This window comes from Leucoraja erinacea, chromosome 7 (genome assembly GCF_028641065.1).
Source record: "Leucoraja erinacea ecotype New England chromosome 7, Leri_hhj_1, whole genome shotgun sequence".
Classification (NCBI taxonomy): Eukaryota; Metazoa; Chordata; class Chondrichthyes; order Rajiformes; family Rajidae; genus Leucoraja; species Leucoraja erinaceus.
Window position 1 is genome coordinate 47,695,337 of NC_073383.1, and position 26,607 is coordinate 47,721,943.

The 26,607-nt window shown below is 41.7% G+C and overlaps 1 protein-coding gene across 8 annotated transcripts in view; it reads right to left on the reverse strand.

Moving 5' to 3' along the window:
• hdac4 (histone deacetylase 4) overlaps positions 1 to 26,607 on the reverse strand; it is a 356,629-nt gene that overhangs the window by 241,905 nt on the left and 88,117 nt on the right. For 6 of the 8 annotated variants that reach the window (XM_055638508.1, XM_055638509.1, XM_055638513.1 and 3 more), the window contains exon 3: positions 4,154 to 4,225. The exons of 1 other annotated variant lie outside the window; for it this stretch is intronic. In XM_055638508.1, coding sequence (XP_055494483.1) covers positions 4,154 to 4,225 — 72 coding nt within the window. Of the gene's footprint in view, positions 1 to 4,153; positions 4,226 to 5,346; positions 5,719 to 26,607 lie in introns of those variants that run through there. One more of the 8 variants, XM_055638511.1, reaches the window with a different exon arrangement.

Here is a 26,607-nt window from a genome sequence, read left to right on the forward strand (position 1 = left end):
CTTACTTCTACTTCTCTAACTGCTTCTGTGCATCAGTAAGAATATAAATAATGAAAATAGTATTTTCACAATAGCTTGCTTCTGTAATGAATATTCACTGGCCTACTGTATTGTCAAGACCTACTTAGGCTATGCAAGAATTAGAAAAAAACATCATATTGACTTTCAAATTTCTAAACAAAAATAGAATTTGAGATAAAAGATAGTATTGAACACCACCTTTGCTTAAATATAAGCATTTGTAATCAGAACCTCTAGAATTCAAGCTGCATTGCTCTTCACACTGCCTAGCTGGCAGAGCCAAATGTTAAAAGGCACTATCTTCTAGATCACATGGAAGCAAACATTTGCATGATAACTTACACGTTATAACAACTTAACAGAGCAAAATATACCAAGGTGTTTCAAAAAAGTATTATCAAACAAAATCAAGGCATAAGAAATTTAAAGAGCAAGCTAAAAAGGAGAAAAACAATGACTTTAGAATTAGGGCCTCAGGAGCTACAGGTAGTTCCGATATTTGAACAACTAAATTTAAGTTGTCCGTATTGTCCACAGTCCACCAATACGTACACAGTCTGTGCGCATTTGTGGAAATATGTCATCCACGATAACAATCAGCACGGGGCACCTCAAGGCTGCATGCTCAGCCCCCTGCTGTACTCACTCTATACCCATGACTGTGTAGTCGGACATAAAGCGAACTCCATCATCAAGTTCGCCGACGACACCACTGTTGTGGGACGAATCACAGATGGTGATGAGTCAGAGTATAGAAAGGAGATCGAACGATTGACCAATGGTGCCAGCACAACATCCTGGCTCTCAACACCAGCAAAACCAAGGAACTGATTGTGGACTTTGAAAGGGATAGGATAGGGACCAACAATCCCGTTTATATCCACAGGACAATGGTGGAAAGGGTCAAAAACTTCAAATTCCTGGGCGTGCATATTTCCGAAGATCTTTCCTGGTCCCAGCACAATGATGCAATTATAAAGAAGGCACATCAGAGCCTCTACTTCATGAGAAGATTACAGAGAGTCAGTATGTCAAGGAGGACTCTCTCGAACTTCTACAGGTGCACAGTAGAGAGCATGCTGACTGGCCAAGTACGGCAACTTGAACGTCCAGGAACGGAAAAGACTGCAGAAAGTTGTGACCACTGCCCAGTCCATCACCGGCTCTGGCCTCCCCACCATCGAAGGGATCTATCGCAGTCGCTGCCTCAAAAAGGCTGCCAACATCATCAAAGACCCACACCATCCTGGTCACACACTCATCTCACCACTGTCATCGGGAAGAAAGTACAGGAGCCTGAAATCTGTAACATCCAGGTTCAGGCACAGCTTCTTCCCCACAGCTATCAGGTTAATAAACACGACACCAAATAAACACAACACCAATAGAGTGAATAGAGCAGCCTTGAGGTGCTCCCATACTGATTGTTAATGAGGGTGAAGTATTTCTGCCAATTCAAACAGACTGTGGTCTGTGGATGAGGAAGTCGAGGATCCAATTGCAGAGGGATTCGCAGGGACCCAGTTCCATGAGCTTGGTAACCAGCTTGGAGGAGATGATGGTATTGAATGCCGAGCTGTAGTCTATAAACAACAGCCTGACGCGTGTTTTTACTGTCCACGCGGTCCTGTGCGGAGTGGAGAACCAGTGAGATCGCATCCTCCGTTGACCTGTTGTGACGGTAGGCAACTGTAGTAGGTCGAGGTTCTTGGTGATATTCGTTGAGGTACGTCACCTAACTCTTCTTGGGCACCGGTATTATTGATGCCCTCTTAAAGCACGTGGGAACCTCCGACCTCATCAGCGGGGCTGGCCAGTAGTGGATGGTGGCTTCTGCAGAGAAGCTGAGGTATGGTTGCATCTTGTAATAATACAGAACCTGTAACTGTGATGAGCTGGGTACATGCTCCAAAGCTTATCCGAAAACAATTTTGGAAAATAAAAATCATTGGAATCCTAATTGGTACTCCTTCCTCAGATGGTATGGAAAACAGATTATTCAAATAACTATTTTCTTATTATTCATGGGGCCTAGCTGTATCCAAATCGGCTGCCATATCTGCCTTCAAGTGAAACTATGCGTTAGTGGTTTGTAAAGAATCTGTGACTTATGAAACAGAGTTTTGGCATTGTTGAAAAATCAACATTCCTTACAGATTTCCCAAATTTCAGTTTCTCAAGTCTGTTCAGTAAATACAATGTTGTTTATATTTTTGATGACACATTAAATTAAAATGCAGTTTAAGTGCATTTATTTTAATTAATTACTTACTAAATTATAATAAACCTGTGATTAACGCTGAAATATTTCAAGATCTAGAAAAATCTAAACCTCCACCACAGAGCCTTTACACCTTCAAATTAAATTCCATAATACCGCAACAGAAAGATATAATTAAGATCAGGCTCCTTAAATTCATTAATTTAATGGATTAAAAGTAGGACCAGTAGTATGATTACACGAGAACCTTAAGAACTCAAGAGTTTAAAGAACGGAGGTTCAACAACATGCTGGCTGTCAGATGTCTAAAAGGTGCTATATTGTTGTCTGATAAAATGAGAAATAAGCTCTGCCCCATTTGTTGCTGAGACTATTCTGGCAACTATCAAAACTAATACTTAAAGATATGTCAAAGAGAGAGAGACAACCAAGTCATGGCAGAGTCGAGTATATTGAAGACACAATTTCAACGTTTTGGAAATTAAATTATGTTAATTGTTTACAAAACAGTGTTGAACAATGGTGCCAGTCTATTGGAACCAGAGCACAAACAGTAGAGGTTTAAGGTGAGAGGAAAAAAACATGCAGCATGAAAACAGACCATTCAGCCTACTCATCCATGCCGACTTAGATGCCATATCTAAGCTAGTTCCATTTGCCCATGTTTCTCTCTAAATCTTTCCCATCCATGTGGCTGTCCAAGTGTCTTTTAAACGATTGCATCTGTTATAGTATCTGCCTCAACTACCTCCTCTGGCATCTCATTCCATATAACCACCACCATCTGAGCAAAAACGTCACCTACAGGATCCTAACCAATCATTCCCCTTGCACCTTAAACCTGTGTCCTCCGGTTCTTGACTTCCCAACTCTGGTATACGATTCTCCCTTTCACTTCCCCTCATGATTTTATACACTCCGATAAAGATCACCCTTCAGATTCCCGCACTCAAGTCCTGGCAACATTCATGTAAATTATATCCAGATTTCAATCCATACTCTCTGACAAGGGTGATATCAATGGACGCCTAATGGCAATACAGAAGGAAAAAATATTTGTTTATATAATGTTGACACTCTGGAGAATGAAATCTTTCTTTTTATGTTGCCCATTCAACATACCCATGTGTCTTTACTGACTTAAGTCTTCCGCACATTTTTTTTCAACTAGTTTTATTGAAATAAAAACTATAGTTTCTTCCGTCATAAACATTGTTTGTAAATATTATATATTCCTTACCTACCCTGTTGGTTACATTGTCAAAGATTATTGGGGTTGGAAGTTTATTTGTTGTTATTATTTATAAAAATGCATTTAAAGACAAAAAAAGCTCGATTTTTCTACAAAATAAAATCTTGAATTTACAAATCTATGGCTTTTGTAAGATGCCACATTTTATTGCCACACATTATGAAACTTATTAGAGTATGCAATAATTTGGATATATATTTCAATAAAAATCCCTCCAAATAAAGTAATAAGTTGTGAAAACTGAAACTCACATTCAGGATGATGCACAAAATGAAATAATGTATTAAATAATGACATGATTGTTTTCGCTAGTTTGGGGGTCAGTCCCTCAATTCAATCACACATAATAAATTACCTCCCAATGCTGATCAACCAAACTGTAGCTGCCTTTGTCATTATGTGTGAATGTATTAGTAATAATATGCTAGAAATTATTAATTACCTGATTTATCTGTTTTAATATAGCAGGAATGGCTTTGTCACCTATTTAATCAGAAATACTTGCAAATGCTCCAAAAGGTAAAAAAAGGACATAATTATAGATGCTAGAAACGGTAACTACTTCATCGTGCTTTTGGTGTTAGCAACGTTTAAAAGACAACTTTTGTGATTTTGTTTGATAAATTATTCTTGGTTTGAAAGATTTGATCGCCTCTTACCAGTGCTGGACATGTGATTCACTCTTGAGGGAGTCAACAGCTCAACTGACTGATCTCGACCTGAAAGTCCATCTGTAAACGAAAATAATTAAGCCTCGTAAATAGTATGCAGCAACTGCTGAAAAATAATCTCAACTCCGGGATAACCTTTTCCAGTGACAGTGCCTTAAAGTTTACGTACAACGCACGTCCGGACTTGCAAGTAATATATGTTCATTCAAAGACAATAGTCAATACAGTTCATAATAATCAATTTCGGTGAGTTGACAATATTTACGTTTTGTTTGAAAACTGTGCCCAACGTACACTTTTAGTTGGCAAACTTCCTGAAAACAGCTCGTCAACCTTTTACCAGATACAAAAGGGCCGGACGAAATTAATTTTCAGATGATTTACCGACAATGAAACCCGCTGTTGAGAGAAACTCAACCCTGGGAGGTGGCAGCTAAAAATAGCCAGAGCGCTGCAGGAGATTAAAATGCAGAAACTCAAGAGGAGCACCGGCATGTGAGGACTCGAGGCCAGAACAAATCAGCTCGATTGCTGCTTAGGCCATATCGTTCAATACTGCAGACTGCGAACAAAATATACCAAATTAATCTTATTTTTAAAGTCTCTTTATTAATATTGGTGTTGGGCACTACAATTACCATGTCTAGCTGCACAACTCTATTTCTACTTGATGGGGCGAAGTTTAAAGCCACCAAATTCACAAATTAAAATATATATTTGTATAAACTTTCCCGAAACTACACTATTCCAAATTCTCCTCGGCTCTGCGTTTCTGCATAATCGTCAACCTCTTAACTTCTGTTGGGGGTCGATAGGAACATATTTAATATTCGGTTACCGTGAGGGTGTGCCTCTTTCGATTTGCCGCTTTAAAAAAGAAAGATAGCAGTCATAAATATAGTTGTGCGACTAATTACCGAAGTGCCTTAGAAAGTCATTACGGAGAATTAAAGATAGATTGGGGGGGGGGGGGGGGAGGAAGGCTTTATTTCTCTTGACGAAATCTCCTAGCTGTTCTCGGCCCGACCACTGTCTCCGATCCCAGTTATTGTAGCTTTTCGGACACTTAAACTGACAAGGGTAAGTGTCCACTAAACACTCAACGGGAAAACGAAGTCAAAATAGAAGGACCCGGATAGAGAAGTGCTGCACGTTTGCCATCTCCATAGTGAATCACTTACAGTAACTCCGGTCCACTGCGGGCACGTAGCTGGCGGCTCGGATAATGTGTCCATATATTGCGGCTGCACCAAATTCCCTACATATCTATTGCGAATTGGCTCCATTAACTATAAATGATGCAATACGCTTAGTTTAAAAACATACGGAACGTTTCGACGGCCTGGAATATCCTTTCACACGACCGCCCCACTTGTTCTGACAGCTCGTTTCTAGGGATCACGGTATAAAAGGCAGCTCCACTGTTTAATTCAGTGTTTTGCTCCCATCAGAATGCCCCTCAATTCTCATGCGTTAACGATGTCGTCAGCGAGGAAATGACCCAATTTCATTCAATTCTTTTGAATAAAGTCATTGTACATTATGCGATCAGAGGGGCAACGCTTATTCTGGGGTTGCCAAGCTTCGATGCAATATCGTTTACATTCAAATACTGCTGAAAAGGGGTAACAAACTAAATACCCGAATAGCAGTGATGTCGGATTTTGGAACAACACGCAACTTGAAAAAAATCGCTTCATTGTGCATGTTTTCTTTCTTTTGTAACTATCTCGGTTGAGTAACTTTTCTCCCATAAAATGTTCCAGTAAATTAACTTGTCCTGTCCTATTTAGTGCGCTTTTGGTGTAAAATGATAAACTGAACTTTTCGCAGTGACAGAAATCCTTTTGTTGAAAGAGAAGCTTAATTTCCCTTTCTCCAGCGAACCGTTTTACACACGCATAATCCATGCAGTAACTTAACACAAGACTATCTAATTGCTCTGGAACTGACGGGGTCGGGAAATATTGGTTACAAAATCGCTGCTTCAAATACATTTCTTACGTTGAAATATGGCTGCGTGAAGTCATCCATATCACCAATAATCAGTGATGATAATTAATAGATATGAATTTACTCGTTTTGATTACACTCAAATTGTCAGCAAGGTGTTAAAATAGGACTTAACCTTATACAAGAGCGTTTAACTACGCATGAAATTAAATAAAATCATTATTGGAATAGATTCAGTTGCTACATTTTTATTTTATCATCCTCACAATCTAACTTTGATGGCAAATTTCACAAACTAATGTACTCATCACAAACAGAATCTTAATCTTTACACCAATGGTTGTAATAAAGGACACATAATATGGATTGGGTGCAAATAACAACAAAAGTCATCTTAACTCATTGCAACTTATACTAAATGGTTTTGTATTTTGCTATGTTTAAACAGAGTAAAAGTATATCAAAAGTCTAAATTTTCTATTAGCTGGACTATTACTGGGGGGGACTGCAAATTATCCACTGAAGCTCAAGCTGCAATTATTTGACAATGTGATATTATCATCCTCATACTGAACCTTTCCAGTTAATATTAGGTTAAAAATATATAAATAACCATAATCAATGCTACGCATCCCAATTCTTAAAAGATTTATCAGAAATTTCCTTTGCTCAGCATAGAAACATAGAAAATATGTGCAGGAGCAGGCCATTCGGCCCTTCGAGCCTGCAACGCCATTCAATATGATCATGGCTGATCATCCAACTCAGTATCCCGTACCTGCCTTCTCTCCATACCCCCTGATACCTTTAGCCACAAGGACCACATCTAACTCCCTCTTAAATATAGCCAATGAACTGGCCTCAACTTCCTTCTGTGGCAGAGAATTCCAGAGATTCACCACTCTCTGTGTAAACAATGTTTTTCTCATCTCGGTCCTAAAAGATTTCCCCCTTATCCTTAAACTGTGGCCCCTTGTTCTGGACTTCCCCAACATCGGGAACAATCTTCCTGCATCTAGCCTGTCCAACCCCTTAAGAATTTTGTAAGTTTCTATAAGATCCCCCCTCAATCTTCTAAATTCTAGCGAGTACAAGCCGAGTCTATCCAGTCTTTCTTCATATGAAAGTCCTGACATCCCACGAATCAGTCTGGTGAACCTTCTCTGTACTCCCTCTATGTCAAGAATGTCTTTCCTCAGATTAGGAGACCAAAACTGTATGCAATACTCCAGGTGTGGTCTCACCAAGACCCTGTACAACTGCAGTAGAACCTCCCTGCTCCTATACTCAACACCTATCAAGTCTGATTCCATGCAAAATGTAACACCTTATATTTTAATACATAACATTTCAGCCAACATTTTTCCTGCTTACTTTACCAACCCATCTTCACTTATTTTTCGTCAGTTATTTATGCTTTACAGTTTTTTTTTAATATAGCATTAATAGACTTGCATTGATCATTAAAAATATCACAACATGGCCATAACATCATAGTTTCGTACAGTAGTCTAGTTTCTAAGTTCTGTTTTATCCATAATACTCTTTGCATTAAAATAAATACACTTCAGCCTGTTTGTCTCACCAAATAAATACACTCCAGCCTGTTTGGCTCAGCCACCAAGCACGACACCTGGAGGCTGCAGCGAATCGTCCAATCAGCAGAGAAGGTTATTGGCTGCAACCTTCCCCCCATTGATGAACTGTACACTGCAAAGGCCAGGAAGCTAGCGGGCAAGATCATCTCTGACCCCTCTCACCCTGGCCACAAACTCTTTGAATCACTTCCCTCTGGAAGGCGACTCTGAACTGTCAAAGCTGCTACAGCCAGACATAAAAACAGTTTTTATCCACGAGTTGAGACATTTACTTGCATTTTTGCAACACATTTCTGTATCCAAGGATGTTTGAAAGATAATGTTAAGTTTCCACTATATTTTATCCTACATTCTATTTTATCAGACTAATAAAATAAATAACAACTTGAATGTGAGATTGATCTATTTTCACCAGGGATTTCATAAACTTAACAAAAATAAGAATAAAGATAAGAATGTAAATGTATACACAAATGTATTTAGAAATCTGTTTTTTCTAGGCCAATTACATTTATTGTTTAATGGCCCCCTTAAAACATCCCCCCAAAGAGCTGTGTTACAAAACTGATTGCTGTCATAAACTTTTCAACCAATGTTTTACAATGTTCAACAAATATCAGGTAGACACAAAATGTTGCAGTAACTCAGCGGGACAGGCAGCATCCCTGGATAGAAGAAATGTGTGATGTTTTTATCCAGAGACGCTGCCTGTCCTGATGAGCTACTCCAGCATTTTGCATCTATCTTGGGCTTAAACCAGCATTTGCAGTTCATTCCTTCAACAAATGTAAGTTTTGTTTTGTACAAGATATGCCACACAATCAAAATCAAACTTCCGCATTAATGTATTGCAGCAATTTTCAAAACTTGCCATTTAACCTCGCTACAGGATGAAAAAATAATATTTTAAATATATATTTTATGCTCTGCTCATGCTGTGCATTTTCAAGCTTGATATTTATACCTGGATGATACAGAAACTACTGGAAATATTGTTAATAAAAATAACATACATAACATTAATTTCCAAAGATATCTCAACATAAATTCAAACCTCAGTGGCTTTAACATTAAAAGCACTGTGATAGTATTTGTTTTTTTATTCTCCATTTAAAAACAAATAGAAAAGATAACATAATATCATGAAATAGATCAAATGCGCTGGAAATAACAATCACCACATTGTATGAAGCAGAAAGTTTAAACAACTTCTGCATTGTTCAATTTTTAATGTATTGCGCTGAATCTGCATCATTATGACAATACATTGACTGTTCCACGTAACATGTGAAAATAAAAATTAAAAAAAAATTGTCATTAAATATGTTTTGGCCAGCTATTCCTATGGCTGATACAACAGAAGAATGTTAAATTAATATGGCTTATTGCCAACATTTTTATTTCTACAAACTGACCAAACATTGGTTATAGGATTTAAGCTTGTTAGAATCAATAAAGTCTCCGTGAAAATGACTACAGTAATAATTTTATATGTTTGAATAAGATCACCCTTAATTTCTTCAAAACTCCAAGGAATATAGATCCAAACTGTCTAACTTTCTTGATAGGACAAACCCTCTCATCTTAGGCATTAGCCTGGTAAAAAAAATCATTATGGCAGCCTTCAATGCAACTATATCCTTTTTTTTTGTAAGGGGACCAAACTGTGTGCTATGTTCGTGATGTGGCCTCACCAACACCCTGTGCCACTGAACAACACTTCCCTATTCTTAAACTCTAACCACTTTGCCATAAATGTTAAAATAGCATTTGCTTTCTTATCTATTTGTTAGACCTGTTTGCTAACTTTTAGTGATCCATGCACCAGAGCACTTGGATCCTTCTTAACTTCAGTCCTTTGCAGTCCCTCTCCTTTTCGATAATATGCCATCTTTTGATTTTTCTTACAAGAGTATTGGCTCATACTTCACCACATTAAACTCCATTTGCTAAATTTTGCCCAATCTATCAAGCTATCATTGCAGAATCAAAATGTCCTTGTGACAACACGACCTTCCATCTACTTTGATATTATTGGCAAACTTGGAAACATTCATATACATCCCATCTCCAGGACATTAATAAGTAAAAATAACTGAGGGCCAAGAACCAAGTTACACTAGTTACATCCCTCCAGCCTGGGAAAGACCTAGTTATTCCAACTGAGGAAAGTCGAAGAGCTAGAGGAACTCAGCAGGTAAAGCAGCATCTATTGCTTGAATAGACAGATATGTTTGGGCCAGGACCTCTTTTCAAACTGATCAAACTCCATAAATTAATTTGACTAGGTTTGGTTACATTAAGTTTTCCTAAATTATTTTTAATTTCTGCTTTGATTATTAACTCTAACATCTTGCCAAGAATAGATGCTAAACTAATTGGCTTATACTCTCCAAGCCTCCATCTTCTATTTTTGAATGGGACAGCCGCATTGGCACTTTTCCAATACCCTTATGTCTAGGGAGGAACTGCAGATGCTCATTTATATCGAAGATACACAAAATGTGTATCGCAGCATCTCGAGAGAAAAGGAAAAGGTGACTTTTCGAGTTGGAACCCTTCTTCAGACTTTTATCTCTTCTCCTTCTAGAAATGTATCTATCTTGTTTTTAACTATATTAAGTGACTCGCCTTCTACAGCCTTTAGCAGTTGCAAATTCCACAAGTTCGCCATTCTAAATATCTTGCTCTATAACCTTTTGCACTAGAAATCCTACCCCGGAGGAAATTCCTTCCTGCATCTGAACAGTATAGATCTTTCAGAATGTTTTATCAACTAGAACCCTTCTCATTCTTCTGAAATCTTGCGAATACATAGAAACATAGAAAATAGGTGCAGGAGTAGGCCATTCGGCCCTTCGAGCCTGCACCGCCATTCAAAATGATCATGGCTGATCATCCAACTCAGTATCCTGTACCTGCCTTCTCTCCATACCCCCTGATCCCTTTAGCCACAAGGGCCACATCTAACTCCCTCTTAAATATAGCCAATGAACTGGCCTCAACTACCTTCTGCGGCAGAGAATTCCAGAGATTCACCACTCTCTGTGTGAAAAACGTTTTCCTCATCTCGGTCCTAAAAGATTTCCCCCTTATCCTTAAACTGTGACCCCTTGTTCTGGACTTTCCCAACATCGGGAACAATCTTCCTGCATCTAGCCTGTCCAACCCCTTAAGAATTTTGTAAGTTTCTATAAGATCCCCCCCTCAATCTTCTAAATTCTAGCGAGTACAAACCGAGTCTATCCAGTCTTTCTTCATATGAAAGTCCTGACATCCCAGGAATCAGTCTGGTGAACCTTCTCTGTACTCCCTCTATGGCAAGAATGTCTTTCCTCAGATTAGGAGACCAAAACTGTACGCAATACTCCAGGTGTGGTCTCACCAAGACCCTGTACAACTGCAGTAGAACCTCCCTGCTCCTATACTCAAATCCTTTTGCTATGAATGCTAACATACCATTCGCCTTCTTCACCGCCTGCTGCACCTGCAAACTTGGAGGTATCCGCAAACTTGGAGATATAAATACAATCTCAGTCGACCTAATTTTACTGCATGTGGCAGTCAACACCTAGGAATTAGTCCAGTGAATCTAAATTGTTCTCTGTTGCAAATATATCCCTTCTCAGCTAAGCCAAAACCTTTTCCAAAAAAAGCCTGGTTTGCCAAACATGATTGGTCTAATCTCATTCTTTTCCAAATGACCTAGTATCTCATTCTTTATAATAGCCTTTTTCATTTATTCCACCCATTGATTGAAGTGTAACTTGTCTTTAAGCTGAATGACCTCGTGATTGTACCAATCTGTGATTCTGAAGTTCCTGCATCAGAAATCTGTCCTTGTAATATGCGACTGCTTAATCTTCAGTTACCATTGCAGGGTTGTGTAGGTTCATGACCATCTCATATAAAATCTTCCCTATATCATTAAGGTTTTCATCATCCTGTACAATATAATCTTTGGCTTGGTATCTGTTTTTGCATAATTAAAGATAAATACAAAAAGCTAGAGTAACTCAGCGGGCCAGGCAGAATCTCTGGGGAGAAGGAATGGGTAACATTTTTGGTTGAGACCCTTCTTCAGACTCGACCCGAAACGTCACCCATTCCTTCTCTCCAGAGATGCTGCCTGTCCCGCTGAGTTACTCCAACTTTATCTTAGGTTTAAACCAGCAGTTCCTTCCTATATATTTGCATAATTAAACTTGTAGAAAGCATTGTTAAGATGTTCTTTGTTCAGAGTTTAATCCAAGCAAGTGTGAAGTATATAACATTTGAGAGGCATAGATAGGGTAGATAATCAGAATATTTTTCCCTGGAAGGAAAAATCAAATACTAGAAGGCTTAGCTTTAAGTGAGAGGCAAAATTTAAAGGAGATGTACAGAGCAGGTTTTGTTTTTACACAGAGGGTTCTTAGTGCCTGGAACATGCTACCAGTAGTAGTGGTTGAAGCAGATAAGTTAGTGGCCTAAAAAAAACTTTAGGATAGTCAAATGGATATGCAAGGAATGAAGGCATCTGGGTCATGTGCAGGTAGATAAGTGATGATCTTGCATCATGTTCGGCGTAAATATTGTGGGTTGAAGAGCCTGTTCTATGTTCTATATTCTAAGGGTGTTAGTTTTTGTTCACTAATATGGTTTCTGGGTTGCTGCAACTGTTAAAGAGTTATTGTGTCACACAGAACACAGTGAAAAGGTCCCACATAATAAAATATACAGATAATGTAATTGGATACAAGCATATAATTTCAGTTTATTTTCCAATTTGAAAGGCGGCACCTGAACAGGGTACAGAGTTGAATTGAAGTTTAAAACGCTGCTCATGTTCAGAAAAATTTGAGGCCACAAACATCTGACACAAGGCCAAACTGCTATCATTAGAACAGGTTGTAATAGATAGACTACCTCAATATTAGACGCAAATCCATTACTTAAAAAAAAGTATTTTGGCCCCAAACCACTATTTGTTGCTGTCCAGATTTTTAGTTTTGCTACTTCAAATAAAGTTACCAAAGAAGGTAAAATAAAACATACCCTATTTTCCTACTGTACTGTTTGAATTCATGCACTCCTATGCTCGTGATCCAAAAGCTGCACTACTTACACAACAATATTCTGTCATTCCAGTAGCAGAATTAGGTAAACATCAGACATTGTCACAGAATCTGAATTTAATCACATAAAGTGGATAGATTCATCATTGCTCTATGCTCTTTAAAAGGAAAGATAAACTCAATGTAGGGAATCTGAAGTGCACAATCCCAGCAACAAATGTTGCAGCAATATCGTTTTGAAAAGGCAATAGATCTAATTACTTTCGGAATATTGTAATGTCTAGTTTTAAGGTCATTGGGAACAGAATGTGGCTTATAAACAGACAGTAACAAAAGCTCATTTTATGAAACTGCCACATGTACTTTTGGTATACTGCTGGCAAAGTACTACTTTTGTGACAGCGATTTGAACATTCTTTTATGTAATTTTTATCATCCTGTCTTGGCTACATTTTTATGAACAAAATCACAAATGTCAGCCTTATGTTCAGATACTAGTGATAAGCATGAGGTATCAGCGATGTGCGTCTCTTGCAGAAGGAGGACATCAGCATTAAGGTCGTAAGCAGATCTTGAGATGTATTCATTCTTTGTCCTGGACATTCCTTCCACATTCAGCTGGCATGGTCAAAAGTGACACCAAAACACTACAATTATTTGTTTGTGCATGTCGGGTTGATTGCATTAGTCGAATGCAATATAGCCCCTCCCAACATACACAGAAGGAAGAGGATGGTGAAAGATTGGTGCACCATCGAGGCTAACCCTGACCTTCCCATCCCTGCTTGAACAATCTGCCCAACATGCACCTGAAGTCCGCAAACCCTTCTGGTCTTCAGTCAAATCCCTGGAAGGCTTTGACTCCACGCTCGAGTGGCGCAGAGCCTGGAAAGATGCCAACATCAACAACGGAGAGGTCATCACAGACCCCACAGTGAAACCACCGGGATTTGACCTCCATCGCAAACAATGGCTAACCCTGAACAGAATCCGCACCCTCCATGCACGAACAGCCCATAACCTGCATAAGTGGGGGATGACAGAGAGCCCTGCTTGCGACTGTGGACATCCAGACCAGATCATCCCACACATCGTGAATGACTGCCCACTGAGTCTTTTCCCTGGGGGCATCAAAGCCATCCATCCAGTAACTGATGCTGTCCTGGCCTGGATGTCTACCCTTGACCTACAACTTCAGGCTGTGCACACCATATGCCAGAAGAAGAAGTGATAAGCAGAACTGCTGCATTAGTGGATGAATATCGTGTGTTGGACTTTCTAAAATATAGAATGTGAGCACAACAAAAGACACCAAATCTACACATTTAAGACCTGATAAATCAGTCATCATTGCTAACATATCTCTAAAATGCTTTAAAAATAGATAAACAGTGGAGTGAACAAAACTCTTAATCTAATCCAATAACCGTGGGGTATAATATTGGGAAAGAGCTCAGTCTTATTCAAAGAAACACGTTATCTAAACAATAAAGAACAATGGTGGATTTAGCTAAATTACAATTTGGACAACATAAATGACTGCATCCTATTGATTACAGGGTCACCATCACATAAAGTCTATCCTTTTGATTTTTTGGACATTTTTTGTATTGGGATAGATTAATTCTACTCTTCAAATCAGTATGTTTTAATCGTCAAATACTAATCCAGAACTAATGTACAATCTTGGAACAATGCTTTAATACGTCACTGAATATTAAACAGGAGATTCGGTTAAGTTAAAGATTTCATGGTACTTTTTTGCTACTAAAAGAGGAGACGCAGCTCTGCCAGAGTCTTTGCTACCACTTTTTCTTCAGCAAATGACAAACCAGATTAACAGGTCATTAACAAACATACACTACTCAACCGTAGTGTCTGTAACTAAGAATTATTTTGTATGTATAACATTTTATGCAGTCACAAGAAACTGCTGATACTGTATACACATAAAGAACAAAGTGCTGGAATAATTCAATGGGTCAGGCAGCATCTCCAAGAACATGGGCAGGTGACGTTTCGGGTTGGGACCCTTCTTTAGACGTATTATGGTGGGGGAGAAAGCTGGATGAGAGGTGGGGGGCAGGGCAAAGCTGGATGAAAGGTGTGGGGCAGGGCAAAGCTGGATGAGAGGTGGGGGCAAGGCAAAGCTGGATGAGAGGTGGGGGGCAGGGCAAAGCTGGATGAGAGGTGGGGGGCAGGGCAAAGCTGGATGAGGGGATGTGAGGTGAGGGCAGGGCAAAGCCTGGCAAGTGATAGGTGGGGCCCAATTGGAGCAGAGGGGATGAGGTTGATTGACAGATGGCTGGACAAAGATCAGAGATGAAAAGACAAAATGTTTGAGATCAACATCAGAGACGAGGCGAATTATGAAGCCAGAGGAAGGCACATAATTGCTGCCTTACAGCGCCAGAGAACCGGGTTTGATATTGACTACGTGCGTTGTCTGTACGTAGTTTTTACGTTTTACCAGTGACGATGTGGGTTTTCTCTGGGTGCTCCGGTTTCCTCCTCTAAAGTTGTACAGGTTTGTAGGCTAATTGTCTTCTGTAAAGTGTAAATTGTCCCTAGTCTGTAGGATAGTGCTAATTTATGGGGTCGGTGAGGCAAAGGGCCTGTTTTGAGGAAAGAATATAGGTGGAAGGGGTCTTGGGGTGGGGAAGAAATATGTGCAAATCCAACTGATTGTGAGGGGAAAAGGTTACACAACGGGTTTTTATGCCCAGTTAAGACTTTACCTTTTTAATATCCTTAAATTTGAAAGATACAGGATGCCGCTGGAAACTCTTGTGTGCTGCTTCACTGTAATTTATTATCCTTATGCTCTTGTATTTGAGTATGATTGGGCCTATGTATAGTAAGATTTTTACTGAACTGTATGCACTGAACTGTACCTAGGTACTTGTGACAATAAAATACCACTGATAGCAGTACTAGAAGGAGTGGAGACACTTTTAGGAAGCCAGACAACTTTTAATAAGCCAGAGATACATAGCTGTGAAGTTTGGCGGGCAAGGTTATCCTTGGTTCTGAAAACTCATGCTTATGTTTTTTTTCCCCAATGAGCCAATGAAAATGGCAAAGGCGATTAACTAAAACTACTTGCGACTACCTCGACTACCCATAACTACATGGCGGCCCCACAACAACTGCACCTTCGACTACGGGATTATTGATTTTCACCATGGCGACTAACATGTTGAAAAATTTGCGGCGACCATACTGAGGCCGCGACTAGTTCCCAGAAAGCGGGAACCCCTCGCGACCATGAAAGAAACTCAACAGAGACCACCAGCGAACATGTGGCGAACTCAGAGTCTCCTGCACTCGCCTAAAAAGTCGCCTAAATGGGACAGGCCCTTGAGTCTCAGCAAAGTTGATAAATGTATCATTTTCCTTTGCAGGCCTTTGCATCAACCCTGTACTCCACAAATTATCCAGAGCTCTTTTAAGCATCCAATACATGAAATCATTCTTTGCTTCTACTCTAGTTACAGTACAGAGTGCAATGGCATAACTTTTTTCGTTACGGAGGTCACATTTAAAGAACATGCAAAATACCAATTTCATAAGGGGACCTTGTTGCTGTTATTACCACGCTCCTGTTGTGAAATTCTGAAGCTTCTGCAGATTAAGGCTGCGAAATCCAGGCAGAAAAATTGGCTCAGATAAACCTGTGACAGGTTCAGTGACTCCACTTATATACCACAGAAAAATGATTTCAGGGAGATCAACAAGATTTTGAACATCTGAAGATATTTGATTTTGATTTGTTCCCACCAACTCTGCAACTTAGAGAACATCTGCTTCTGTGGAATTCTCTTCCTCAGAGGGCGGTGGAGGCAGGTTCTCTGAATGCTTTCAAGAGAGAGCTAGACAGGGCTCTTAAAAATAGCGGACTCAGTGGATATGGGGAGAAGGCAGGAACAGATTACTGATTGGGGATGATCAGCCATGATCACATTGATTGGCGGTGCTGGCTCGAAGGGCCGAATGGCCTACTCCTGCACCTATTGTCTATTGTCTATTGTTTGCTCACCTTCCCAATCCTGAAGCAGCAATTATGTTTTTCTGTCAATAGATGCTACCCGAGTTACTGAATATTTTTATAATGTTGTATTAGTTCCTTTGGGTCGTGTCCCAGATTCAACCATCTTTCAGATTTCATTAATAGATGACATTTACAGAATGTAGTTTGCTAATGGGTAGTTAGGTAATATACAGTCTCTAATCTTATGGGTCCAGATAAATCAATGTGGCTACTCATAATTACATTTCAGTGATGATCTCTCTCCACCTTGGATGTTTAGTTTAGTTTAGAGATCTGGGAAAGGGAGAGGAGGGGGCGTCTGCCTCATGGTTAACTCTGTGTGGTGCTCAGACGTGGCAGTCCTGTCCAACTCCTGCTCTACACACCTCGAACATTTGGCGGTGAAGTGCCATCCCTTCTACCTCCCGAGATAATTCATCTCCGTTATCCTGACCGCGGTCTACATCCCACCCCAGGCAGATGTCCGTCTGGCACTGGAGGAGCTGCACGCCGTGGTCAACAAACACCAGGCGTCTTACCCCGAGGCATTTACCACCATTGCTGGGGACTTCAATAAGGCGAACCTCAAGAAATCACTCCCCAACTTCCACCAACATGTCTCCTGCTGCACCAGAGGACCTAACACCCTCGACCACTGCTACACCACCATTAAGAATGCCTATCGTTCTATCCCTCGCCCTCACTTCGGTAAGTCCGACCATACCGCGGTGCTGCTTCTTCCTGCCTACAGGCAGCAATTAAAGAGCGCACCCCCAGAAGTGAGGACAGTACAGAGCTGGTCGGGGGGGGAGAAGAACAACTCCAGGACTGTTTGGAGTCTGTAGACTGGGCAATGTTCAAGGACTGCCACATAGGGTAGTTGAGGCCAGTTCATTGGCTATATTTAAGAGGGAGTTAGATGTGGCCCTTGTGGCTAAGGGGATCAGAGGGTATGGAGAGAAGGCAGGATACTGAGTTGGATGATCAGCCATGATCATATTGAATGGCGGTGCAGGCTCGAAGGGCCGAATGGCCTACTCCTGCACCTAATTTCTATGTTTCTATGTTTCTATGACTCGGCAACAGACTTGAACGAATATGTCACAGTCGTTACAGACTTCATAAAGAAATGTGTGGAGGACTGCATCCCTACAAAAACCTTCCGAGTGTTTCCCAATCAGAAACCTTGGATGAACTTTGAGATCCGCACTCTCCTGAAGTCCAGACACAGGGCATTCACCTCCAATGATACAGTGGCCTACATGAAGACCAGATACGACCTTGGTAAGGCCATCAAAAAGGCCAAAAGGGACTTCTGCTCCAAACTGGAGGACGAGAGCTGTTCGGCAGCTGTGGCAGGGCCTGAATGCAATCACCTCCTACAAGGCAAAACCAGGAGGCAGCTCGAATGCCGGTATAACATCACTCCCTGACGAGAATGCGTTTTACGCACACTTTGACAGGGAGAATACTGATGTGCCTTCCCGATCCCCCATTCGCTGTGATGGCATTTCAGTCTCAGTCACAGAGGCCGATATCAGGAAATCCTTCAGAGGGGTGAACCCCCGAAAAGCACCTGGTCCTGATGGTATACCCGGTCGTGTTCTAAAAACCTGTGCGGACTAACTGGCGGGAATTTTTACGGACATTTTCAACCTCTCACTTCTGAGGGCTGAGGTCCCCACCTGCTTTAAAAGGGCATCAATTATACCGGTGCCCAAGAAGAGTAAGGTGACGTGCCTCAATGACTATCGACCAGTGGCACTAACGCCGGTGGTGATGAAGTGCTTTGAGAGGTTGATCATGGAGCAAATCAACTCCTACCTCGACAAAAACCTGGACCCACTGCAGTTCGCGTACCGCCACAACAGATCAATGGTGGATGCGATCTCGCTGGCCCTCCACTCCGCACTGGACCACTTGGACAACAAAACTCATATGTCAGGCTGTTATTCATTGATTACAGCTCGGCATTTAACACAATCATCCCCTCCAAACTGGTTACCAAACTCGCAGAACTGGGTCTCTGCGCATCCCTCTGCAGCTGGATCCTCGACTTCCTCATCCACAGACCAGTCTGTTCGTATTGGTGGAAATGTGTCAGCCCCGATAACAATCAGCACAGGAGCACCTCAAGGCTGCATGCTCAGCCCCCTGCTGTACTCACTCTATACCCATGACTGCGTAGCGAACCATAGTGCGAACTCCATCATCAAGTTCGCTGACGACACCACTATTGTGGGGCGTATCACTGATGGGGATGTCAGAATATAGAAGAGAGATCGAGCAACTATCCATATGGTGCCAGCACAATAACCTGGCCCTCAACACCAGCAAAACCAAGGAACTGATTGTGGACTTTGGAAGGAGTAGGAGGGGGACCCACAGGCCCATTTATATCAACGGGTCGATGGTTGAAAGGATCAAGAACTTCAAATTCCTGGGCGTGCACATCTCTGAAGATCTTTCCTGGTCCGAGAACACTAACGCAATTATCAAAAAAGCTCATCAGCGCCTCTACTTCCTGAGAAGATTACGGAGAGTCGGATTGTCAAGGAAGACTCTCTCTAACTTCTACAGGTGCACAGTCGAGAGCACGGATGACCGGTTGCATCGTGGCTTGGTTCGGCAATTTGAGCGCCCTGGAGAGGAAAAGACTACAAAAAGTAGTAAACACTGCCCAGTCCGTCATCGGCTCTGACCTCCCTTCCATCAAGGGGATTTATCGCAGTCGCTGCCTCAAAAAGGCTGGCAGTATCATCAAAGACCCACACCATCCTGGCCACACACACTCATCTCCCTGCTACCTTCAGGTAGAAGGTACAGGAGCATGAAGACTGCAACAACCAGGTTCAGGAATAGCTACTTCCCCACAGCCATCAGGCTATTAAACCTGGCTCGGACAAAACTCTGATTATTAATAACCACTTTCTGTTGTTTGCACTTTACCAGTTTATTTATTCATGTGTGTATATATTTATATCATGGTATATGGACACATTTATCTGTTTTGTAGTAAATGCCTACTATTTTCAGTGTGCTTAAGCAAAGCAAGAATTTCATTGTCCTATACAGGGACCTATGACAATAAACTCACTTGAATTTGAGGTATAGCATGGAAATGGGCCCTTCCACCCACCGAGTCCACGCTGACCATCGAACACCCCCTCATGCTAGTTCTATGTTATCCCATTTCTACAAATACAGGGAGACTTACAGAGGCCAATTAACCTACAAACCTGCATGTCTTTGATATCGCTGATGGTAGAGTCTTGGGTAATGCCAGTCACTGCAAGTATAGGTGATTAAACCCTTTCAAAAGCTACAAAGCTGCAGATACTGGAAGTATAAAAGCAGAAAATGCTAGAAATATTCTGTAGAAACAGAAATAGGGGTGTGGGGGGGGGGAGGTTTTGTCGTTACCTGAAATTGGAGAATTCAATGTTGATACCATTGGGTTGAAAGTGACCCAAGCAGAATATGAGATGCTGTTCCGCTAGTTGATTTGTGGCCTCACTCTGCCAATGGAGGAGGCCCAGGACATAGAAACATAGAAAAAAATATGTGCAGGAGTAGGCCATTCGGCCCTTCGAGCCTGCCATTCAATATGATCATGGCTGATCATCCAACTCAGTATCCTGTACCTGCCTTCGCTCCATACCCCCTAATCCCTTTAGCCACAAGGGCCACATCTAACTCCCTCTTAAATATAGCCAATGAACTGGCCTCAACTACCTTCTGTGGCAGAGAATTCCGGAGATTCACCACTCTCTGTGGGAAAAATGTTTTTCTCATCTAGGTCCTAAACGACTTCCCCCTTATCCTTAAACTGTGGACAGAAGGGTCCGTATGGGAATGGAAATAATTAAAATAGTTTGCAACTGGGAGATCCAGTAAGCCTTGGCAGAGAGAGCATAAGTGATCAGCGAAATGGTTGCTGAGTCTACATATGGCCTTGCCAATGTACAACAGACCACATCAGGACGATGCTGTAGATGAGGTTACACAAGGTGCACTTGAGCCACCTTCCCACCTTGAAGGACTGCTGGGGTGACCAAATATAGACTCAGTGACCATTTTATAGTGTATAGTTAGAGACTGCTACAGTGAAGAAAATTATATTGACCAACATGATTAAACTGACTGAACATAAGCAGCCTAATTTTGCATTTAAACCAAAGTTATTTGGCAGTTGACTTCTTTATAAGCTTTTGAACATTCCCAACCTCTGACAAACTTACTTCCTCACTCCCACTCCACCCTCCAAAAAGAGCTGCAGAATAGAATGAATTGACATTTTTTAAACCATTGTAAACCACTGATTTAAAGCACATGAACATGTAAAGCAAAATTAACTAAATGTGCCACACACACACACTGGTGTAATTTACGCTGCAATAGATTCCAGGACTGGCTTTGTATAAGTAATTATAGCTATAGATAATGCAAATATTTTCTATGTGACTATTTTTAATTTCCTATTTATTTATGCCTTGCATTGTACATAACAATTTAGAGAACAGTTTTACAATGAATTGTTTTGGTTCTGCCTCCTTCCATTTACATTTGTAGTCCAAAAATTAATCAGTTAATCATATGGGTTTTGTTTATTATATGCGCATTGTTAAAAGATTATTAATGATTAGTAAACTAGTCAATATACCAGTGATGCAAAAATCAAGAACACAGAAATGTAAAGACAAGTACACATCATTCAGTCTCCTGAACCCATGCTAATGTTCATTAATTCCATACATGGGTCTTCATCCCATATCCATTTGGTTAACTAATATTTATCATTTTATTAATTAATAATTGACCAAGTATTCATTTCCAATGGTGGAAAAGGTCCACATTTCTACTACTTTGTTTTGAGGATATTTGGACTTTGCAAGGATATTGATAGATTGAGTGAGCAAAATCCTTGGCAAATGGATATTAATGAAGGAGTGTGTTATTGTGCATTTTGGTAGAAACAAATCTAAGGGCTGGCTATTGTTGAAATTAGAGATACTGTAAATAAGTGATTCAATGAAAGATCTAGGTGTTCGTGTACACAAAACAAGAAGTCATTAGCATGTAATTAAAGCGGCAAATTGTATATATATATTTTTTAAGGGATGGAATTTAGAAATAGAGAAGTACTTTGCCAGTATAGTGTTGGTGAAACCATATCTTAAATGCTGTGTGTATTTTCTTTACCTTATTTCAGATAGGATATACCACCGGGTGGCGCCGAGATGGTAGCCTCGCCAGCAGCCTGTGTGTTATTTCGACTTTTTTGGTTATTTCTAGTGTGTCTAAAATGTATTTTTTAATATTACTCGTGGGGGGTTTATGTGGGGGGTGGGGTGGGGAATAGGGGAAATCCGTTTTTAGTCACATACCTCGACGGAGATGTGATCTTTCTCCGTCCCCACCCTTTACGGCCTAACAACTGGACTGGTGCGATCTTTCCTGTTGCTTCAAGCTGCAAGTGCGGCGCGACTTACCATCGCGGAGCAGGCGATCCTTTGCAGAGGATTGCTGTGGAAGTGCTCCGACCATGGGGTCTGTGGACTTTAACACTGTGAAGCCGCCGGTAAGAAAAGATGTCTCCGGTAAGAAAAGGCCGACTCGGGAGCTCCATGCCACGGAGTGTTCCGATCCGTCCCGACGCCGGAATTTCCATCATCCCGACGAGAGTGCTTGAACAGCGGACCGTCGGCAACGGCACCGTTCAAAGTCCCTGACCACCACGGGTGAACAAAGGAGGAAGATGACTTAACTTTATTGCCTTCCATCACAGTAAGGAATGTTGATTCCACTATGGTGGATGTTTATGGTAAATTTATTGTGTATTACATTATTTTTACTTGTATGGCTGTATGGTAACTCAAATATCACTGCACCTTAATTGGTGCATGTGTCAATTAATAGCTTTGAAGGCAATCCAGAAAATATTTACTTTGCCATTTCTTGGGACTGACAAGGATAAAGAAAAAAATATACCTGTATTTCACAGAGTTTGAAATGAGGGGCGATCTGGATGAAACAAATAAAAGACCCGAAGGGGCCATGGGAGAGGATTAAATTAGTTGACATAGTTTCAAGATAAATGGGAGTTCTTTAAAGCAGAGCTGCTAGAACACTGGAGTTTACAGAGGAGCCTGATATATTGTTGAGACTGGAGAATTCTGTGGAACTGGCATAGAAGAAATTGATACAAATACATCGATAGATGCTCCTGAACACATCATCAGTGATGTAACCTGGGGTCATTGGGTGTTTTGGGTCTTTCAACATCAGACACCCTCACCCAGGCGACCCAGCCGTGGTTGATCAGACCACGACGTGTTCAGGTGGCATTCGCTCCTCCCCATGGACCTCCTCTCCTGATCCAGAGCCATCTTGATGCCTTCTCCACTGCCTCTGTGGTGTTCTTGATGGCCCTTCTCCTCGCCACTCCGTTGATGCCCAGTGCACTCAAGGCTTTGTAGAGCGATTGCCCTGCAAAACCTCTGCAGCCAACCTCGATGGGCATACACCTTGCCTTCCAGCCCTGCTTACGGCAGTCTATGACCAGCTCTTCATACTTGGCCATCTTCCTCTCGTGGGCCTCCTCCAGACGGTCCTCCCACGGCACTGTCAGTTCCAACAAGACGATGTTTTTGGTCGCCTCTGAGACCAGGAGGATATCTGGCCTCAGGGTGGTCGTGGCAATGTGCTGTGGAAACTTCAGCTGTTTCACCAGGTCTACGGAAAGCTGCCAGTCCTGCGCAGTCGCCAGGATTCCCGACTGACTCCTGGCTGCTGTGGTTCTTGGCAGCTGCACTCCGGCCTTCACGAAGGTGATCATCTGGGTGGTGGGGCGTTCTCGTCTGCAGCTGCTGATTCCCATGCTGATGGCTTCTGCAATGGGTTTGAGAACCTGGTTGTGACGCCATGTGTACCGGCCCTGCCCAAGAGACTTTGGGCAACAGCTCAGGATGTGTTCCAACGTCCCCTTGCCTGAGCATTGCGGGCAATCTGGAGATTCCGCTTTGCCCCAGATGAAGAGGTTCGATGGGCTGGGCAGGACATCATACACTGCCTGGACCAGGACCTTGATGCGCTGTGGTTCAGCCTGCCAGAGCTCAGTCCATGTGACTTTTCGGTCCATGGCCTGCTCCCACCTTGTCCAGGCTCCCTGCTGCCTCAATCCAACTGCTCTGGTACACCTCTCCTCCTCCACCACTGCCCTCACTTCCTCCTGGACCAGCCTGCGCCTCTCCTTCCCCTTGGCCTTGTCAAACTGGGGAGATAGGAAGATTCCCAGGCCTGCTCTTCCCCGAGTCACTGCTCCCACCAGGACTCTGTGGCGTATCCGGGACTCTGCTTGCAGCACGGCTTCGCCGGCTCTCCACTTCCTCCCAGTTTTCACCTCCACCCCTGCTTGAGCCACCTTGGGGTCGCTGGAGTCCCTGTACATCATCACCTCTCTGGCCCGAGTCACCTTGAACTCCTCCTCCAGGGACTTCAGGGGCAGTTGGAGCTTGGTGTTATTTCCGTAAAGGACGATGCTGCTAAGGCTCCTGGGCAGTCCCAACCACTTTCTGAGAAAGCTGCTGACTTTCCTCTCCAATCTCTCTACGATGGATATTGGGACTTCGTAGACAAGCAGTGGCCCGAGTATCCTTGGCAGGATACCATGCTGGTAAATCCATGCCTTGAACTTGCCGGGAAGCCCCGACTGGTCCACTGCTCTCAACCAGCTCTCCAGCTCCTGACAGGTTGCCTGGACAGATGCTGTATCCTTCAGGCTGCTGTTAAACACCTTGCCAAGACTCTTCACTGGCTTTTCGGAAACAGTTGGGATTGGTGACCCTTCGATGCTGAAGCGGAACCTGTCCATGACTTTGCCCTTCTTCAGCACCAGTGACCTTGATTTTCCTGGCTTAAACCTCATCCTTGCCCATCCAATCAGTTTCTCCAACCCCTGCAGGATCCACCTGCTTCCTGGCACTGACTCAGTGGTGACAGTCAGGTCGTCCAAAGAGAAGAGAAGATAATGCCTAGGGCAGATCAGTCACGAACATGTGGAATGATAGGGCTGGTTTGAGGGGCCAGGTAGCCTGCTCCCACTTTTACTTTGTGTGTACATTTTGGTTTCACATTAAAACACGCATGTTCTTACTTCTCCAGTTCATTTGACCCAACCATTAATTCTGTTCCTGTCTTCACAGAACATTACCTGACCTGCTCAATATTTCAAGCACTCTGTCCTGCTGAATAGTATTAATTATTTATCTTGGTTTATATTCACCAGAAATGCATTATTTTTAGTGCTACTAATGGAAATAAGAAATTATGCTCTCACATGTTCATCAAATACTATCATGGCAGCGACAGCCAATTGTAATGTGGTAAAAAGCTACCAGGATAAATTGTTGGCCTTACTTCAGCAAATTGAATGTTGACTTTTAATTACATCATTTGCATCCAATTTGGAAAACTATTATTAGTGACCTTTATCATCACTGATTTTTGTCATTGTTAAACCAGAATAAGGGCATCATGTTAAAACCTTAACCTGAGTAGACAAGTTATAGTGGCTAGACAGATGATTAGTGCAAAAAAAGCATAATCATTTTCAAGAATCTTGTCAATATTTATAATTGTTCAATAGCCAAAAGCATCAACCCTGATCTGCCTCTGACCCTTTCAGAATTCCAATTTGAAACAAAGTCTAATTTTTTCTTTCCCTGAATTTATGGGGTTCAGTATATGGACTTTGTATAAGGTTGCACTATAAGAATGTCATTGTTCTGGTCCTGGAGCAAATGGACAAACACTCTTGACTCTCTTGACATTAGGTCATGACCTCTGTTTTAATATAAGTGCCTATAAAACAGATTTGTTTTATCTATTACCACTACCCAAATCAGTCCTATTGCAACTCCCAACATATGAGATTCATTCACTTTCACTAATCATAATCACCACCCAGCTGATGTTTATAGGAGGGTTGCGCTTAAGGTCACTGGGTCAAAGGGCTTGACGCACGGAGCTGCTCAATCTGGAGGACATCGCAGCTTCCGTTATATGTTGTTAATACACGAAACGCTTACTTTCCTACTTCTTAAAAACAGCCAAAATAGTGAATGTTTGCGCTGTAAATAATTGTGGAAGTCGGGGTAACCGTGAGAGATCTATCCTACTTCAGAATTCCACAAATGGAGAGAAATGAAGGTAAAGAGAAGCGAGAGCTGAAGGGACAACAACAGCTAAAGTGCTTGGCGAACATTGGCTGAATTGGCTGAACAGTGCAGATATCGAGATTGAAAATATTGAGAATGATCGCGTTTGCATTTCGCATTTCATCAACAGTAAGGCATTATTTGTTTTTTTTCTTGATTCCTTTGGTATCTAAAAAGTTTCAGAAGTGATAAATATGGCTGTAAAATTAAAAAATCGCCCATGGTTCTGAAGTGGGTTTTTACATGCAAAAAGAAACCGCTTCTGAAGCTAAATTTATCATTAAAAAAATCTCCAGACTTACAAGTGATGTGTGGAAAAGTAAGTTTTACATCATTATACTATTGAGATGTATATTTTGGCAAATAATAAAATGTCCTGACAGCTTAAACACCCACTCCCTTTCAATAGGATATTGTCAATTTGCTGAGGTTGATTATGTCCAATTAACAGCTAACAATTATGCTTGGCTTGCATCTGAATAAAATGTAATTCAAAACCCATGTATGGTATGACGAGTAGAGAGGAGAGGGGAGAGAGGGAGGGAGGAGAGGGCAGGAGGTGAGAAGAGGAGGGGGGGGGGGGGGG